A 21,472-nucleotide genomic window follows, 5' to 3' on the forward strand; every position below is an offset into this window, starting at 1 on the left:
GAATCCTCAAAATTGGTACACCCAGTAAAAACTAAAAGGTAATAAAAAATAAAAAGCCTCATCGTTTATAGAAGTCGATTAAAACGCTTTGACCAGGATCTTGCCAGCGATTCCCATCATTCAGTTTTACCTCTGCTGTGTTTCCTTTGATATGATTTCTATATAAAATATGATGATGATGATATGAAAGGTAACGTCAGGTTATAGATTTGGTCCTTACATTCAACTACTGGAATGGTACTAGAGTTTTATACAATGTTTTAAGATAAGGGATCTAATAATTTAGCTGATAAGGAAATAATTATATTTTACACTTATGTAAAATGTCCTTAAATGTAAATGTTTCTACGCGATTCAATGAGACATACACACTTTTTTTAACTTGAATAAATCAATAATGATAAATATTGTTTTGTTATTCTTAATGGCCTGTTAGATAAGTACTTGTGCTAGCACATAATCAGTCATAAAATTATATCCAAAGTAATGTGTCAAATTATCTTAATTTTTTTTTTAAATTAGGCATTGAAAATATTCTTGTCTTATCCGTAAGTTATTTTAAATGATAGCATGTATGTTCCTTGTACGTTATGAATAAAACATAATATTTTCGAAACTTAAGCCCTAACTTCATATTTATCATTTAATCTATTGCTATCTGGCGAATCGTCTGCGAATTTAATTTCATTCGACGATTCTGAATTTTCATCCGCGAATCTTATGTCGCCGAAATCTGTCGTTCTTTTTAGGGTATCATCTTTTTCTCTCGATTCGGTGACTCTTTTGAGTGTTGATGAATTGTCGTGGTCTGATCTCTTCTCTCGCCGATGGACTCTTACAGGAGACATTGTAAGTGTCAGGTCTCTCATCGGTATCGTGATTTCGTCTTTCTTTCTCTTATTTCTCTTTGGTAATTTTGGCGAATTTTGCAAATCGCTTACACTGAAATTTAAGGGATGTATGACGCTGCTTCTGTCCATAACTTTTCTGATCGATTTTATAGATTCAGTAGATTTATTCGATCGGTTATCAGAGTTACGTTGTAGCGTGCTTGAAGAAGGTATCTCTTGTTCTGGTGATTCTGTGTTGCTGCCTGGGTCTGGAAGTAGTTCTCTCGGCAAAACTTCCTGTAATGGATTGCACGATTAATATATTTTGATAAAGCATCGTATTGTTGGTTTAAAAAAAAATACAGAGCGTAAAGTTTTAAGACCAAAAACTAAATTTAAGGTCACAATAAATTTTATAATATCATCATTATGAACTATACTAAATAATTATTATATTTATAACATTAGTTATTGTTCATATTTTGTATTTTGTTGTGTGGCTACGGCACTAAAGAATTTAGCCACCCCCTCTCTTCCCGTGGGTGTCGTAAGAGGCGACTAAGGGATAACAAGGTTCCACAACCACCTTGGAACTTAAGAAGCCGACCGATGGCGGGGTAACCATCCAACTGCTGGCTTTGAAATACACAGGCCGAAGACGGGCAGCAGCGTCTTCGGTGCGACAAAGCCAGTACTGCGGTCACCAACCTGCCTGCCCAGCGTGGTGACTATGGGCAAAACACATGAGTTCACGCTATTTTTGGCGTAAACTTGTGGAGGCCTATGTCCAGCAGTGGACTGTATAGGCTGTAATGATGATGATATTTTGTATTTTTAACCGACTTCCAAAAAAGGAGGAGGTTCTCAATTCGACTGTATTTTTTTTTTTTTTTTTTTTTTTTATGTATGTTACATCAGAACTTTTGACCGGGTAGACCGATTTCGACAAATTTTGTTTTAATCGAAAGGTTTTGTGTGCCAATTGGTCCCATTTAAATTTATTTGAGATCTAACAACTACTTTTCGAGTTATATCTAATAATGCGTTTTTACTTGACGCTTTTTTCGTCGACCTACGTTGTATTATACCACATAACTTTCTACTGGATGTACCAATTTTGATAATTCTTTTTTTGTTGGAAAGGGGATATCCTTAGTTTGGTACCATGATAAGGAAACCAGGATCTGATGATGGGATTCTAGACAAATCGAGGGAAACTCTCGAAAATCCGCAATAACTTTTTACTGGGTGTACCGATTTTGATAAATTTTAATTTAATCGAAAGCTGATGTTTATCATGTGGTTACATATAAATTTTGTCGAGATCTGATAACTACTTTTTGAGTAATCTTTGATAACGCGTAGTTGCTTGACTATTTTTTCGTCGATCTACGTTATATTACTTGTCGATGTAATTGAAGTCGGTTTTTTTTTCGTTTGCATGCAAACACAATTATACCTCATAAACTGGTATTTTGCTTTCATCAATTTCTTTAATTATGTCACCCTCTTCAATGGGTGGTATCCAAACAAGGAAGGCTGGGTCCATGCCTAAATATGAGCCAGGCACAGAACCTGAAAAATGTATCTTATCAAATTTCAGCATTACATAATAAAAGGACGTCATAAATTTATTACTGGACCTGATAATTAAATTATTAATTATTAAAAAAAAATTAAAAGTAACATAATTATGTTCTGACTAGATTTGACATGAGAATGCTGTGTCACCTACGAAGGTGCACAGATTAGAATTAATTTGTATTTTCTATTACATAAATGTTATCATGTGTGTACTGCTGGTGTCCTATTTAACTAAATACACTCGTCTGAATGAGGTAGGGCACAGCAGGAATTTCCTGCTCAAAATATGGAGCAGCCCGACTGGGGTAGTACCTCGACCTTACAGAAGATCACAGCTAAATAATACTGTTTTCAAGCAGTATTGTGTTCCTGTTGGTGAGTAAGGTGACCGGAGCTCCTGGGGGGATTGGGGATTGGGTCGGCAACGCACTTGCGATGCTTCTGGTGTTGCAGGTGTCTATAAGCTACGGTAATCGCTTACCATCAGGTGAGCCGTACGCTTGTTTGCCGACCTAGTGACATAAAAAAAAAAAAAAAAAAAATAAATAAAATAATTGATAATTGATATCTAGTCGAATAAAACATAATGTTAGTTTTGTTTGAGTGTTGAATATTAAGATTGATTCTAGTCATAAATATATATTTATTACTATTACTTTAATTCTGTGCATAACACACTCATTACTATAAAGTTAAATTTAATTTCTACTAACACTCGGATCACCAAAGTACAATATAATTACAAAACCTAGGAAAACTAACTGTTTGTCTTGATAATATTAAAAACTTTGTTTTCAAACATAAAGTATAAGGTAAATCATATTTTGCAGTGAAAACTAGTGAAACTTGTTTGTGATAAATTTGAAAGACTTATTTTGCATTGTCGACACAATGCAATTATTTCATTTGTTCGGGATTTAAGTTAACTCTCTCTATTTCTGTGTAAGACGTAACAAAAAAAATGGTTGTTTTATTTTAATAAAATATTCTTTAGTAAAAAATACTGCACGAAATTTTTATTTCTACTAAGTGTATTTAAGTGTATTCTCTCTTTAATTAAACAATCACATAAAATTGACATAATTATGCAAATAAGATAGATTCATAGAACACTGTGCGGTACTCCATTTTTACATGAATTAACATAAATATTTTCACCATACTATAATTAATGCATGAAAGAGGTGTTATCACTAAGTAGCAATTCTTCCAAACAACGTGTAATGTTTGTTTCAAAATTAGTAACATCATCTTATGTCATACATATGAGCTGTCAAGTGTGTTTTGTTATCTGTGGCTTGACTTATAGAATAATATAAAAAAAAGTTTTTTTTTAAAACCTAACTGTTCCTTCATTTACAGCATAACTTCAAGAATAAAAAGATTAAATAAAGATGGAATATAATTACCAGCATTATTGACTTCGTAGTCATAATAATCGATTTCCATTTCAGGGTGTGAAGTGAGGCTTAGGTCTGAGCGCAGAAGTCTTCTATTGCAGGATTCTTTTGTGTGTTTAGGGTTGTCACGAATCCTAGCTGATGAAACACCGCTCAATGCCGGTGAGTACCAACCCTAAAACAAAATAGTTTTATCTTCAATACCTTAATTATAAATATACATTTCCAAATTTATAAAAAAATATTTTAGTTGCAAAATAAAATAATTTAATTTTAGATTTTTTAAGCATGTTTCTTTCACAATCAAAAATTTCAGAATCAAATAGAACTAATAGATTTTTTTTTAAATAAATAACTGTAAGAAACTATATACATTATTATATTATAAAAAAAATCGTGTTATTCAATAAAATAAATACACACATTAGTGAGGGTAGCTGCAGATGTTGAAGACGAAGCTCTGCTTACACTTCTGTCCTTTTCCCACGCACTGTCTCTGTCCTTTTCATTGAAACTATCTCTTTCGCTTACGCTAGTCACACTCGTGCTTATTTCTGCAGTCACCGCCTCACTTGTTGATGGTTGAGGTGGTGATGCGATCTACAAATATGTTATATTTAGATTCTAGAACCTAGAAAGTCTATTTTGACTATTTCACATTCGAGGATTTGGTAAAAGACACTGAGAAAACATTGAACTCCTTAATTATAGTACAAATTCAAACATCAATAGGTTGTACACTTCAGAAAAAACCTTGGCACGAACCATCCCAGCAGTGCAAACGTTTTTACAACACTTTAGTTGACAATGAGTTGGTGAACTAGATTTTAAGTACATTAGACAGTTTATAAAAAAATATGTTTCAGTAATTGACTTTCACTAACATTAATGTTATTAAATAATTATCATGACTATTAATTTCAAAACCCTTCATTTTACCTGCGGTACATGTGTATTGGAGACTGTGTGTGATCGTCGTAATGGCGAAGGAGCAATAGCTTCAGAGCCAGTGGCAGCCGGCGCGCTACTAGATGAAACGTTTTCTGGTGTGACGGTAGCTTGACTGAGAACGCTGCCAGCGCTGGCTACACTCTCGTTGTCGGCTAGGTCCACTTCTGCATCCGTTCCTTGATCTTCTTCATCTCTGTTTTTTAATGTTATATTGAAATACAATAAAATTATTTTAAATACTTATTAAATTCATTTTTGTCGAAGCGTGCGTGTAAAATTTTTTTGCCATTAAATGTTTTAAAATATATATTTCTTTTTAAGATTGAAGTTACGTTTCAATTTTACATTATGATCACATCACTTTATTCTATCGTAGGCTACTGCTGGACATACATCTCTCCAAGTTTGCGGAAAATTCGGGTCTTTCGCAGGTAAAATCTTATTTACAATTTATTTAAACAAAATTTATTATAGCTTTAAAGATGACTCAACATTTCGAAGGATCAAAGTATTTCACTGCATTAACAAAGATAAAATTATAATTACAAAAAAAAAACATGTTTGTTGTAGAAAGAGCAATAGATATTTTAGTACAGTACCAAATTTTATATATAAACTTGGTACTTAAGCTTGATTTTGAAGTTTTTAGATTTCCCATTTTTCAGTAATCGAAAAAAAAAATGTTTGTGATCAAGTTTTAAAAGAACTTTGAGTCATTATTTTACTAAGTATATCTAATAAGCAGTTAAATTTTAGTTATAAGTAAGCCACTTCGGTGAAACATGTGCTGTCTAGTTGAAACTTGTTTTAATTTATTTTAAGAAGTAGTAAACTCAAGTTAGATGATGAGGGAATTCCGTATAAACTAATTTTAAATAGTAAAAAGGGGGTTGCACCCTTGTGCAAGTTTTGACAGTAATTATTTTTTTTTACAACTAGGCAAAACTTTCAATGAGAGAAACTTCGTAAAAAAGTTTTGTTGTGAACTTGGTCGTGTTACATTTACTGCGATCTTTTGGGAGACGTCGAGCGATTAGGTAATAATGGTTTCGGGATTAAGAGGATTGTTTAAATGATTTTATGTATATTAAAGCCATTCGTTTTTATATAAAGGAGCTTTATTTTTTTAAATGTATTTTACGAAAAAAAAATGATTCAGCCGGTGAAATCCCACTGCTGGGCATAGGCCCAGCAGTGGGATTTCGTCCTTTTTCTCCATGTAGGAGAACATTAAGGCTGTTAAACTGTAAGCTTGTAAAATACTAGTACGAGGTGAAGGCTATCTTGAATTTTTTAACTTCTATCGAAAAAAAAAAAGGTTAGGCATCGGCGGCGGTTAAGGCGTCCCGCTTCTTTAATTTGTAATTTGCTTCATATTTGTTTTACTACTCAAAAACAAAATACTCAAAAACAGTCAGATATATAAAATCTACTTATGTAAGTTTGTGTGAATATAATTGTTTAACATCTGTTACTGACTTCAAAAAACAATTTGTTGAAGTTTATTTAATATTCTTCGTGAGTATTGTCCACTGTCAAAGACAAAATCTTTTAAGCTTTTGCATATTACTCTTTTGAGATAATATTACTCGTACAATATACTCGTATTTAAAGTGTATAATCATTATATTGTATTTTGTATTAGGACGTTCATTGTAGCTTTATAAGTAAAAATTTATTTCCGAAAATCTTGAAGGTTACGCCTTAAGAATCGATTTCCATATAAGACCCCGGTATGAAAAAAAAATGAGGAGTAAAATCTACTGAACGAATGACCTCGTTACGTTTCTCGCAACGCCATCTATCGGAACCCAATAGGGTTACCTTACCGTAATTAATAATGTTTAAGCTTATAATTTAAATTAATTATGGTTGAATTTCGACCATTGGTCGACCACTAGTATTAATTAAAAGGTATTTATTTTGAGATGTAATTATTCTGAAAATTAAATTTATTTATCTTTCGAATTTTTTCTGGCGTTTATGAATAGGAATAAGCGAATCAGAAAACAACACCCATTAACAAGCACTTGTAAACGCACAAAGACATCGCAAAGTAAGTATTAACAAGCGATCATTTTCCCCTGGTATGGAACGTGAGTAAACAATGAGAGAGCGATCCCTTCTAATTACGTTCTCTGTATATGTACTGTGATTCATAAGCCCTTGATTCAGACCCGTTGGCGATCTAACTTAATCACACAATAAGATGTTTCTTTTGGAAAAATTCTTATAACTAAAAGACATTTAGACGTATAAAGCTTACATCTAGTTCCTTTTGAAAAAAATTTAGAAATTCGCTTGACTGGCATTCGGTTGTTATAGTGACACACTTTCACTGAGGTCGGGCACATCAGGAAATATCCTGCTTAAAATCTGAGCAGCCCAACCGGGGAAGTAACTCGACTGTACAGAAGATCACAGAAAAATAATAATGCTTTCAAGCAATGTTGTGTTCCTGTGGTGAGTAAGGTGACCAGAGCTCTTGGCGTTATAGGGGATAGGGTCAGAAACGCGAATGAGATGTTGTTGCAAGCGTCTATAAGCTACGGTAATCGCTTACCATCAGGTGAGTCGTACACTTATTTGCAGACCTAGTTATATAAATAAACAAAAAAAAATGCACACACAACAAAGTAGCAGCAACAAATGTGCAATTATTGCTGTTGATCGATGCAAGAGCAATCGACGATCTAGATAATAACTGCTAATTATCCGTATTTTTTTTTGTTGTTGTAATAATTATTTGTGTAATTTAATAGTGAGCAAGTTTAATAAAAACTTCATTGTGATGACTATGCTTACACATATCTAACCAATATTTTTATAATGGATGAGAAGATTCACTTTGTTTCGTTGGAAGGCTGATTGCTTATTGTTTACTAAGATCATGGTTTGCGAAGTTAATTGTGTGAGTGTTTTTGTTATGCTACGATATTCTAAATTGAAATTCATCTTGATTGAAAAATATTTTTGTTTACTTGATATTTTGCTTCGTTTAGATGAAATAAAAATTTTGATTGATCTTTTCGGTTTTTGATAGCTTTTATAAATATGAATATACCATATTACTTATAAATAAATCTTTTATGTACTTTATATTTATGGTAAAAATACAAATTAGTAAAAACATTAAATTTAGTTATATTTGAAGATAAGACTGATACTGAACCATATCCGCATATCTGAACCATGCAATCAGCGTTATTCTCATAATCGACAAGATCGTCAAAAGGCCTATTTATCAAGGATTTCAAGAAAGGGTGAAACAAAATCTAGTTCAAATTCATAAGAGAAGAGCTACATTAAAAAAAATAGGTTTACCGCTTTTCTTTCTCTCACGACGATGATTCTCAGTGCAGATCACTTAAACGTTCTCTTCTTCAGATGCCCACCCACCGTACCGATTTTTATTCTTACTCCTTTACTGTACATTCCGTTAGACTTTGGAATTCCCTACCATATGAAATTCGCGATTGCAAAACACTATCGCTATTTAAGAAAAGAGTTAGAAAATTCTACCTTAATCAATCCTAGTCTAAAATCAATTTAATTAAGTGTCCTTATGCGTATTGGAATTTATTATCGTATGTATTATATTATGTATCGTATATGTGTATGCGTGTATGTATAAGTATCGTATTATTTGTATCTACGTGTGTATAAATTATTATGTATTTATTTATATATTGTATAATTATGTATTTATATTATATTTTTATTATGTATATGTTTAGATTGTACACGCTAATTTTGCGACTGTTTTATAAGTTTCCTGTAGCAGGACTACTGGAAGAGATTCCATCATGGGATAAGTAGTGCCTTTGTACCAGCATTGTTTATAAGAGCTATTTCCTTTTGCTTTCCTAGTGTACATAAATTGTTAAATAAATAAATAAATTTAAATTAGTCATGAGCAAAAGAAATAATCAAATGTTAGATTGCTTATACCAAAATACATACTGTGGTTCCAGAATTTCGGAGGCTCGGTCCGAATCCCTCAGTCTTGTATGACGAGTCCTGCCGGGCAATAGTCTCCTTAAAGAAACTCCACCACCGACCACTTCGGAGAGTAAAGTGCTGCGAGATCCAGTGGTGGTGCCACCGAGTTCCAATGATGCTGAACAAGCTGTAATGAAATTAGTGGTCAAATTTCATATACTAATCAAGCTTAAAGTAATTGTTTTATTGTACTAGATCGTTCAATAAGTCCCGAGACTTACCTGGAAATGGCGCATATATTAAAAACTCTTTTGATTTTTAAAAAGTACTGGCTATCAATACAAGAATATGTGTCAAATTTTTAAAAATGGAACAATAAAATTATTGATTTTGAAACATTTAAGTGACGCTACGGTTGTAATTTCGATACAATGGAAAAAAACGAGTTTCGCGTGTTGATAAAACATTGTTTTTTAATGGGAAAAAATACCGTTGAAGCACAGCAATGGCTTATAAAATGTTATGCAGGATCAGCTCCCTCTAAAGCAACCATTTGTCGGTGGTATGCCGACTTCAAACGCGGTCGCATGGACACCAATGATGGGGAACGCTCAGGTCGTCCAAATGAAGCAGTGACTCAACAAAATATTAACCAATTCCTCAAAATCGTATTGGAAGATCGGAAGGTAAAAGTGCGAGAGATAGCCGAGATAGTGAAGATTTCAGCTGGTAGTGTTTTCACTATTTTACATAAAATTTGGCCATGAAAAAGCTTTTTTCTAAGTGGGTGCCGCGTTTGCTTACAACTAATCAAAACGAACAACGTATCAATGATTCAGAGCGATGTTTGGCGCTGATGAATCATAATAAAAAGGATTTTTTACGTCGGTATGTAACAATGGATGAAACCTGGATATACCATTTCACTCCGGAATCCAATCGGCAGGCAGCGGAGTGGAGAGCGGCTGGTGAAAGCCGCCCGAAGCGTCCAAAGACTCAGAAATCGGCCTGTAAGGTTATGGCGTCTATATTTTGGGATGCGCATGGAATACTTTTCATCGACTACCTTGAAAAGGGGCAAAATATAAATAGTGACTATTACATGTGCTTATTGGAGCGATTGAAGTACGAAATTGCGGATAAACGGCCTCACATGAACAAAAAGAAAGTGGTGTTACACAAGGACAACGCGCCTTGTCACAAGTCCGTGAGAACGATGGCCAAAATTAACGAATTGGGCTTCGAATTGCTTCCTCATCCCCCTTATTCGCTAGACTTGGCCCCCAGTGATTACTGGCTGTTTGCAGACCTCAAAAAAATGCTTCAGGGTAAGAAATTTGACTCAAATAGTGAAGTTATCGCAGCAACGGAGGCTTATTTTGAAGCCAAAGACAAATCGTTCTACACACATGGGATAGAAAAGCTAGAAAAGCGTTAGAGGGACTTTATCGCTCTTGGAGGAGACTATGTTGATGAATAAAAATTAATTTTATAAAAAAGACCTTTTTTTAGTACTTAGTCTCGGGACTTATTGAACCACGTGTTATTAGAACGTAAGTCAGCTATCGGAATTCTATTGATGGTAGATCAGTTGCGGATCATTGATATTATCGTTGTAAATAGTTTTGATTAACTAGTATTTTGACTGTCTAATATACTTTGACACAAAAGCTAAATAAAAACGTTAAAAGTTAATGCTTAACATATACGAGTACATATTATATGGAAGGAGATAAATGTGACAATCTGAAGAGGACAAACTTATTCAGTAAATGGAAAGCATAAAAAAATCTTATGAATCTTTTTTTTCTTATTATCTTTATTTTATTTTAAACAGCAAGGTAGATGATAAAGATGTAGTTTGACAACACACGTCGCTTATATTTTTCTTGTAGATCCTTATTGAGTTCAAATCTCTTTTATATGTAAAGACAAACATAGTGTATGGAATGATTATTCGTTTTGTCTCATTAAATACGTTTATACGATATCATATCAGAGTAATATGTTTTTTTCGTATATTTTTTTTCTTGTCAAAAGTTAACTAATAATTAGATAATTATAGATAGATATCCTGACAAACACGACTACAATATCTATATGGAAATAACACGTGCTGTAATTTTACCGTCGCTATCAATAAGCAACTTCTTGTCAGCAGTGCGCTGGTAGGTTCTAATCCTGTGAGCGAAGTGTGCTGCAAGCACTGCAAGCGCGGTCATTGCAGCGGCAGCAGCCCACGCTCCTCCCACTTCCCTCCACCACGCACCATCACTTACATAGTTACCACTTACTGGAAAATAAAAAATACTACTAGCTATATTTACCATCGCTGTCAGTAAGTGACTCCTTGTCAGCAGCGCGCTGGTAGGTTCTGGTCCTGTGAGCGGAGTGCGCTGCAAGTGCAAGCGCTGCGAGCGCTGCAAGCGCGGCCAGCGCAGCGGCAGCAGCCCGCGCTCCTCCGCCTCCCCTCCACCACGCTCCACCGCTAACAGAGGCCCATGCCGCAGACGCGTTGCGGATTGGCTCTGAACCATTAAATATATACATTGTTAGACCGTATGGATATGAATTTTGTTCAGTTTTTGATGCTTACAAGCAAAATCAGAATATTTATTTATTATAGAAGAAGCCAAGATAATGTACAAGCTTATAAAAAATTCTAAATTATTAAAATTTATAGTAAAATAATTTGTTACGACGTTACAGACCCCATGGTGGATTTCGTTCCAGAAATGTCATAATTTCAGAATGACAATTGTGAAAAGTGTCGTATAGTCAAAATTTTCTTAACCATCCCGAAAATTTAAGAACTTGTATATTTAGATAAAGAGTACTGTATTTTATCAAGAGACCGTTTTCTACTCATATTGAAAAATTATTTAAAGGAAACCTTAATTAGTGACTTTGGTCCATTATAATAACTAACCATTATCTAGTTGAGGGAAATGTCTAGCAACAAATAATTTCGTAAAATTAATTAATTTTACTTTGAAATAAGCTGTGAGTAACTTTACCAATTTACAAGATTGTCTTAATTCTACAAGTAGGTACTTAATATTCAATATTAATTAAAGGTTAAAGGTATTGTACGGTATGATGAATAGCCGAAGGACCTGTTTCTCCCCATCTAATAAACGTATAAGTTTTAGATTCATAGGTAAAACAAACTGTGTTGGTGCCACACATAAAACAAGTTAGAGGATAAGTTGTCAATTGCACTACGTGAAGTGAATATACATTTAGCTCCTAAGTACTTTGTAATAAAAAATCAAGATAGCAAGGTGAATTTGTTAATTTTAGTACTGAACAAAGTTATTAGTTATTAAAATATACCAAAATCAGTAAAATTGTCGCAATTGAAAATTGAATGAAACAAGAAATCACTTGTTACTTATATTTTGTTTCAGAATATTGGCAAGAAAACTTTTTGGAGATTTAATATCACAATTTAACAAATGAATCTGTAAGCAATCTTTGAAATCTCACCAATCTGGTAAGCGTGTGCCAAGAATCCTCCCGCACAGCGTTCAGACGAATCTCCTGACCGCAGTTCGACAAGAATGTACCTGCCGCCGGCTATTTCAATTACACCTCCGCTATCCGTTGTTGTTTCAACTTCATCCGCCTTCGATAGAGAGATATTATCGACACATAAATTACACGACCCCTTATTTTTTCAATAAAAAACAAGGTCATTAATTTTTGTAGTGAGTAAGGCAGCTAGAGCTCCTGGGTTATGTCGAGGTAGGGCTAGCAAAGCGCTTGGAATGGTCCAAGCCACATCGTTGTTGGCCATCATAGTAGTACAAAATATATAAATAGAAAACTCTTGACAATTAATAATGTTTATTAGCGAATATATTGGAAATTGCTGACAACTACGTATGTGTACATTAAAATTCAAATAATAATTATAATATTAAATATATTTTAATTCAAAATTAATGTAACTAACATTGGCTCAAAGGATATGTAATTTAAATTTAATGATACAATAAGATCAGTTGATAGGAAAAGTAAATCATTAAGTGCAGAAATATCCAGTACATAGTATTTGACAGTTGATTATATATGGGCTAAAATCTCAATGCTTTCTCATCCTTGACTTTATGGTGATACTACACTTGATGGTGTCATCATCATTACAGCCTATACAGTCCACTGCTAGACATAGGCCTCCACAAGTTTTCGCCAAAAATAACGTGAACTCATGTGTTTTGCCCATAGTCACCACTCGATAGTGTAAATACAGAAAATTCAGAATAAATCATACCACAGCAGAGCTATCAGGACCATCCCACGAAGCGAGGAGTGGTGATCCCAGGGAGTCTCCATCCCTGGCCCGAAGCGCTTGTCCAGCACAAGGTAGTTTGACTGATTCGAAACGCAAACGTACTGATAGGCCCTCTTCCGCCTGTAAAAAAAAAGAAGATATCTCAAACTTCCTGCCTTTAAACTTAACTTGGTTAAGGCATTTTGAAAAGTCATTGTAAGGGGATTAAACTTGACAACGATCTTAACTAACTTGGCTAAATATCTTACAAAGTTATCTAAAGGAATTCGAACTAAATAACAATCTAATATATAAAATTCTCGTGTCGCGGTGTTTGTAGTTAAACTTCTCCGAAACGGTTTGACCGATTCTCATGAAATTTTGTGTGCATATTGGGTAGGTCCGAGAATCAAACAACATATATTTTTCATCCTCCTAAATATTAAGGATAGTCCACCCCTACTTTTTTTAATTTTTAGATAAACTATTAATTTTTTATTTTATTGTGATTTGGCGTTGAAAAATACATATAGCCCTAAGTTTTCACCCTTCTACCACCAACCCCTACTTTTAAATAGCGTTTAGCGGGCAAGACAACGTTTGCTGAGTCAGCTAGTAATCTTATAACAATTGAATATTTTGTAAAATAAAGGTTTCACGTGGTATGAGTTTACGTGACAACGTGGACTATACGATGGACACACAAATAAATATTTTGGCGTCTCGACGTGATGGTTTCATATTGCTAACATTGTCTCTCCCTCAGGGTTACTGGCAGACTAAAACTGATTTGAATGTTCTTCACCAATGGGATATCTCCGACTCATTATTATTTCAATAGTATGTTAAAATAAATAAAGTTAAATTTAAAAAAAATATCCCAAAAATCGTTACTGATTCAATTACGGTTTACTTGGAAAACGTGCTTAGATTGGTAAAAGCCTCCATAACATCAAAATACCTCTATTGACCGAATGACTGAGCGAATACGTTCAGACCCGCCTTTACTCGATCCAACACTAAATTCGACGTAAAACGATTTATTTTTTACTTTCAGCAAAAAATCATGGACATTGCTTTGGTGCGGTAAAAAGATAACGAATATTTTTTTTTATGTGTGATTAATGATTCATGACCGAACAGCAAAGAAAAATAAACGAATTTATCAAACATTTATGAGGCATACGAATTCAAATACCATAATTTTTTTCCTATCATTCATTTCATAGATAGTACATAGTATTCATTCAACTGTTACTTACATAGAACATAATATACATTAAAAGTTGCCTGTATTGCCTAACTTGTAATATCATCACTTCAGTATATCGCATTCCACTATTGGACATAGGCCTCCACAAGTTCATGCCAAAAATACTTTTATTATTGTATGTTAAAAGTTTTCGACTAGCCAGTTGGCGCAGTTTGTAGTATCCTGCTTTCTGTTCTGGGGGTTGCGGGTTCGATTTCTGAGTCTGGGTGTAATATTTGTATTTATATCTGTATAATTTCTATGTATATTTATCAAAAAAATATATTTAGCTATAACAGTCAACTGTTACTTATAACAAGCATTAAGTTGCTTACCGTAGAAACAGACGACTGTGTATTATGTTAAGGATCTATTGCCATTAGATAACTGTCTTTACCATAAAAATGATGTATATAGAATATATATATATAGAAATTATTGGGAATAATCGGGTTATTTACCTCAAATTAAATTTAGCACAACCTATAAGCACTCGAAGCAGTAATTTAGCTAAGAATAGCTACAGTAAGCCCTGTGCCAGGCTGTAATGAGTGTAATACAATACAATGCTCCCCAGAGTAGAGCGGTAGACAGCTAATTGTGTTCGGGTAACCGGTCCTTAAGGTCGATTACACGTAAATGTTGGATAAAGTTGTAACTAACTTAATTTTGACCTTACCATCCGTTACAATTGAACTAAACAACTATCAAATATGGCGTTACAGAAAAAAAATAAACTTATGTTAAGAATAAGGGCAGTTGATGTGAGAGCATCGCTTTCAGTTTTACGAAACATTTGGTATCAACAAAGTGTTAAAAGATAATTACCTAATTTATCACAATTTCTCTTTACCGGTTTCTATATCAAGTTTAGATTATGATTGTAACTTTTAATTCTAATTAGAATAAAGTTCCTTATGGGGCGTTGCGAAAGTGTACCCTAGCCTGCAAAAAACATTCGTAGCGCTAAATAAAACCACAACATTCTTATCTATTACGTATAGTCATGTACGATAGCGATACAGTATCTTATGTATAGTCTAGTGATGACCGTTATTATTATTGCAGTTTGGTATTATTATTATATCATTCGATAATTATTATATATTTTTATAAATGATTGTCAATAAAATGAGGGTGTTAAAATAATGTTGTAAAGTAGTTTTTTGATTTTTATCGCTAAAAAAATCATTGTAAAAAATATAAACCTGAATAATTATTTTATTTATACCTCGAATAGAACTTGAAATTAATAATTTATAATAAGGAATTTCGTTCCTATCTGGTGTCTCACGACACCACATGGTTTTTTAAATTTAAATAGGAGAACACTATAATTGGTTTATAATACGTTTATGTCATTTGCACAGTAATCTTTTAAGTCCAAAAAATATTCAATTATATGAAATGAAAGCCCGAACTATCAATCACGAGTTTTCATGTTAACACCACGCGATTCGTTGAGTGTATATATCGATATCGATATAATATCGATATCAATCGTAAAACGCAACATCAATCCATGTAAGTCAACAAGATACAGTACACATAAGTGGTTACATAATGTGTCGTCGCTCTAACGATATATTACCTGAATTTACGATTTCCGGACTTCCGTGAAATTATTGAATTTGCAAAACTAAAGCCACGTATACACTAGAGACTAACTTTTGAGCCAAGTCACCGTACATCGACATTTAACCGGAGTAAAGCTCGGGTACGAGTTGAGCTCATATGTAGAGAAATATAGCACATAGTTAATATATCTAACATATGATATATGATATGATGAGTGCCTTAATAATAATAAATGATCATGGACGTACTCACTAACTGGGCGTATCGAGAATTTTCTAAAGAGTGGGCTAGAAAGAAGAAATAAATACAAATATTCAATAAACACGCAATATAAAATTGTTTTTTTTTTACCTTCACTAATTACTCTATTTCAATAATTGCTCGCGAACGTTTTTGCTAATCAAAAATTTATATTGTAAATCTAAAGATTCTGTTATTAGCTTCAAGTCTGGGTGGGGCAAACCCTTACCCACTGTGAGTACGCCCATTTGTAACGTACATTGGACAGTTTGAACTTTTTTTTTAACTTTCATGCACATTATCTCTAGTTTACACCAGATATGTCCAGTAATAAATAGCAAAGTAGGTACTTAAATAGTTTAAGATCATTATAGTATAATCATCTATGTAGATGAATAAATAAATCACTTGATCCGATTGATTTTAATTTTATATATCGCGACAAGATTTTACATCATATAAATTGTGCCATGACGTTATATGTTGACAGTAAAAAAATTAAAAGAAAAGTTTATTTCATTCTTTTTTAGCGCAATTAAAAAAGCTTGTGTTTTCAAAAGTTTATACTTTAATTAATTAATTGGATAATTCATTAAATAATCTTCATTAAGCGTAAGTCAAGGTATCGTTAAACTACAGCGTAGATCAGGTTTGAGTGTAATTTAAATTAAATTAATCGAGTAACAGGATATACAGCTTAAAGTTGCCGAGTTAGCAAAAATAATTCTATTTATATTTGTATTTAAATAAATTATTTTCCTTTGGATTCAATTTCGCTCTTAATTTATTTAGTAAAGTGGTAAAACGGTTGTCTTTAACGTTTTCTCTCTCTCTCTGAACCCTATACCATTATAATTATCGTACGCTTGTTTCTCACCTTGCTTGTAATCGATATAAATCTATAAAAGTCAAACGAAACTGTAATCAACTACAGCTCATACACGGCTGCTAATAGTATAATACTAATGACTAGCCCGTATTTGACTAGCCCGTTGGCGCGTTTTGTAGTATTCCTGCTTTCTGTTCCGCGGGTTTCGAGTCCGATTCCCGCCCGAGTCTGGGTGTAATATTTATATTTATCTATGTATTATTTCTATGTATATTTACAAAAAAAAAATAGTAATAACAGTCAGCTGTTACCTGTAACACAAGCATTAAGTTGCTTAACATAGGAACGGACGACCGTGTGTGTATGTTATAATATATTATGTTTTATTTTGGTAGCTTGAAAGAATTAATTGTGTTATAAACCGACTTCAATTTACAAGTAATACATCGTAAGTATCGTAAGCCGTCAATAAAATTAATAGCACGCAGATTTGAGATAAATCTTCGTGTCTCTCGTTCGAATTATATGAAACCACACGTTAAGCCTTAGCTTTCGTAAAAAAAACCATCAAAATCGGTAAAATATTAATCGGTAATAAATGACGTAATAAAAAAAATCTAATTGAGAACCTTCTCCTTTTTAAAGTCGTTTAAAAAGTACTTACTCGATATAATAGTGCCATTCAAAGAATTTACCTTCGAAAAATTATAGTCCAAACCATTTAGAAGGTACACTAGGCGACAGTCGTAAGACAAAAGTCGTCTTGTGTAAACGCGACTTTACGTAATAAGTTGTCGCGACGGATGTCATTGTATAGCTGCCGTCAGTCGATAGTGGAAGAGAACTTTGACGGTAAATGCGGTACTAAATTCAATTTAACTTTCATTGTGGAACCATTTCCACATAATATAATATCGGAACAATGATATATGAGTACTTGTACCTTGCCACTTTGATTTCAAGGTGATATCAAATCCGACATTTACATAGTTTGTACATCAAAATTTACTTTGATTTGCTGATTGCTGAAGACATCAATATGGTAGCTATAATGTATCAAACGTATTCATACTACCTCTGGCCGTGATTTGGTTCACTATTTTCCATTTTAAATACGTCTTATCTCCCATGGACATCGTACTATATTTTAGAACGAAAACGTCTAAAGTTGTACTTGTAGCATGAATCTATTATGCTAAGTTTTGTATAAATTTATTCAGTTGTTTTGGAGTGATGCGCGGCTAAGGTCATCGGTCATGATTCAGCTTGCTACATCACACTGCTGGACATATGCTCCTTTCTCTACGTAGAAGAAATAAAAGATATACAGATACGAAAATTATATATAATTATAATAAAAAGTAGTAAAAAGTACGTACAAGTCTTCAAAAAAAAGCGACACGAGATAGACACGAAGTTCCTTATTATAAAATATTAATTTCAAGTTCTATTCGAGGTATAAAGAAGATAATAATTCGGGGTATAATTTTTTATTATGATTTTTTAATCGATGAAATCAAAAAACTACTTTACAAAATTATCTTAACACCTTTATTTTATTTACAATAATATAAAATATATATATTAATAATCATCGAATAATATAATAATAATAGCAAACTGTAATAATAATAACGGTCATCACGGACACTATACATTAAACACTGTATAGCCATCATACATGACTATACATAAAAATGTTACTTACTTAGTTTTTTAACGTTATGAACGTTTTTTGCCGGCTAAAAAAATTAAAATGTCTTTAATAGACAAAATTCGACTTGTCACAGTTTTATTATAAGTATAGATTATTTATGCTCTTATATATGTGTATATTGAATAATTTTTTTTTTGTACTATTGAGATTTATATATAACGACCCAAATGTTATCATACTATTTAATCAATCCGATATCGTGTCGCGAAATGTAAATTTCCTAAGTAACATGTTTGATTAATTTGATAATTGAATTTCAGAAGCACGATAGACTTTGTACTAAGTTCACGACAGTCTGTAAATGAATTGTAAATATTTGAAAGAAAATAATTTATAGAAAGTTCGAAACGTTTCTAAGAAATTTATAAAACTTGATTAAACTTCACAAAACGCGGATAAAATTGTTTAATTGTATCCATTTTTTACGTATTTGACTTTTTCTATGTTCAAGCTATTTGCACATTTTTAATAGATGAAAAAATATGTAGCTCTGTACCGTCGATCTGTCGAACCCAGGAATCTATAGGTGTTCTCCATTACTTTTGAAAATCAAATTAAGTATTGTGGATATTAGTATACGGCATTATTATATATATTTTTTTGTGCTACAAAATTTTTGTACAGTAATAGCGGTAGCCTAAATTATTTAAAAATAACGAGTGTGCTTTAGACCACACGACTGAAGTAAAAGTTACGAAACGTAACTCTCTTTCTATCTTCACTAACTTATATCTCCCTCTTAACATCCGTTTGCTTCGCCCGATCACACTTTTCGTAACACTCATCACGCATTAACCAGATTACACCCAAGTCAAGCATGCGTAAAGAAGTTTACTTCAAAATTACTTACAATGATGCAATACTTGTAAACCGTCGAATATTCCATTATAGTATGTCAAATTAGTTAAACCACAAACACGGTGGAACTTCGTTAGCGACGGCGGACTATGCGAAACGCTTTAGTAGTTACTAACTGTGTACGGCTGGTGGACTTTTACAGCCCGTTCCAATAATTCATTTATCTCTGTTTCGCTTACTGGAGATAGAATTTTGATAGCCGGAAATCTGTAGTATATAATAAACGATAGGAATATATTTCTAATTATTATTTTAGTTTTTATTTCACTTAAAACCCGTTACCGTATGTATACATCCATATGCATTTAGTGAAAAGCGGTTATTTTAATATTACAAACAGACACTCTAATTTTATTTATTTGTATAGATTAAACAGTTTATAAGAGATATAATATCATAAACCAGGCTAAATAGTATGTTTCTAGTTCTGTATTTAAAAAAAAATACGACTTCAGTTCCATCGGCAAGAAAAACGACGTAAGTAGACGAAAAATAGTCAAGTAAATACGCGTTATCTAAAATTACCCAAAAAGTAGTCATCAGATCGCGATTAAATTTAAACGTTAACTCAGAACTTATTACTTGGGTGTATCGATTTTTGATATTTTACTTTATTCGAAAGCTGGTACTTGTATTATACAGTCCATTTGTAAAATCAACAATAAAAAGAGATCATAGGAAAAAAATATTCAAAATTTGATCTTAATAAACATCTAGATGACAATTTAACGCAATATGCCTACTGGCTTACTAACAATCGTGATTCGAATCCTCACTTGACAAATATTTGTACAGGACGTACAGGTGTTTGCCTTGTCTGAGCGTTTCTATTGTGATAGTTTCTGAACATCTGACACAACACGCTTGCGAACGTTTTAGTATAAATATGTGGGAGAGTTAAGGTTTAGGCAAATATTGTAATATGTACATTATTGTAAGCAATTATTTTATAATATTAGGTTCATATTTTGAATTAACCATGAAAAAATATATATTTTTAACTGTGTCATGTGATCCCATTTCAATTTGATCGAGATCTGATGATACTTATCGCGTAATCTTTGATAACGCGTATTTACTTGATTATTTTTTCGTCTACCTACGTTGTGTTACTTGTCGATGTAGTTGACGTCGGTTTTTTTTTTTTCGTTTGCGAGAAAACACAATTAATTTAATAGCAGAATTTCTGTCAAATGCAGTATTGACGGATTAGTAAACCTTATCTCTTTAATCAAAAATAAGAGCATGACGCGCTACATTGCTTGATTACGGATTGACAGATACACATATTTCAAAATTTCACATATATATATAGAACATTTAAAAATACTTTGCAATCAAATTTTAAGCCTTTGTTGAGCCATCTCAGCTCTAATTGTTTACCAATTTGCAACATACCCAAAAACTACTATAAAATCTAAAAATTATCATACCTGTAAAAGCCAAAATGATCTTGCAAGGCAGGCCCTGGCAGAACCAGCTAACAGTCTAGAAGCGGGAGCGAGGTGGAGGACACAGCCGCATCTGCACTTGGAACCAATTTCCGCTACGACCATGGATGAGTCTCCTGCCCATGGACGCGCTGTACACTCACATGCAGCTAGTTCTACTGCTTGACCCTGGGATTTGATATTTGATGGTTAATTTTCAGAAATACTTATTTTTATTTCGTTTTTTTTACGAACGTTAAAACAACATACCTTCATATTCATCATCAGATTCGTATCTAGTTATATAACAGTATAGAATAGTTAAAAAACAAATTAGATAGTATTCAATATATTCCTAAATATAAAATTAATTTCGAAAATACACATTTTTGGTATAAAATGAATACAAAAATAATGATGTACAGTATTAGAAAAGATAATTTAGTCACATGTCATTCTTCTGTTTCCTTCGCAGGTTCTTGCTTCGCTTCTTCTAATGTTTCGCTTTCTGTTACTTTTTCTTCTTTTATAGTATCAATACCATGATCTTTTTCTTCTGCTATTTCTTCTTGTTCTTTCTTTTCT

General features: G+C 32.9%; 1 protein-coding gene across 1 annotated transcript in view; it reads right to left on the minus strand.

Moving 5' to 3' along the window:
- Window positions 1-543: 543 nt before the first annotated feature.
- Window positions 544-21,472, minus strand: part of LOC123658426 — a 42,243-nt gene continuing 21,314 nt past the window's right edge. Inside the window, 10 exon segments of the mRNA XM_045593850.1 lie at window positions 544-1,127; window positions 2,290-2,405; window positions 3,824-3,989; window positions 4,238-4,414; window positions 4,727-4,958; window positions 8,729-8,894; window positions 11,035-11,235; window positions 12,197-12,335; window positions 12,984-13,124; window positions 20,891-21,076. Coding sequence (XP_045449806.1) covers window positions 618-1,127; window positions 2,290-2,405; window positions 3,824-3,989; window positions 4,238-4,414; window positions 4,727-4,958; window positions 8,729-8,894; window positions 11,035-11,235; window positions 12,197-12,335; window positions 12,984-13,124; window positions 20,891-21,076 — 2,034 coding nt within the window. The 3' untranslated portion in view covers window positions 544-617.

This window comes from Melitaea cinxia, chromosome 12 (assembly GCF_905220565.1).
Source record: "Melitaea cinxia chromosome 12, ilMelCinx1.1, whole genome shotgun sequence".
Classification (NCBI taxonomy): domain Eukaryota; kingdom Metazoa; phylum Arthropoda; class Insecta; order Lepidoptera; family Nymphalidae; genus Melitaea; species Melitaea cinxia.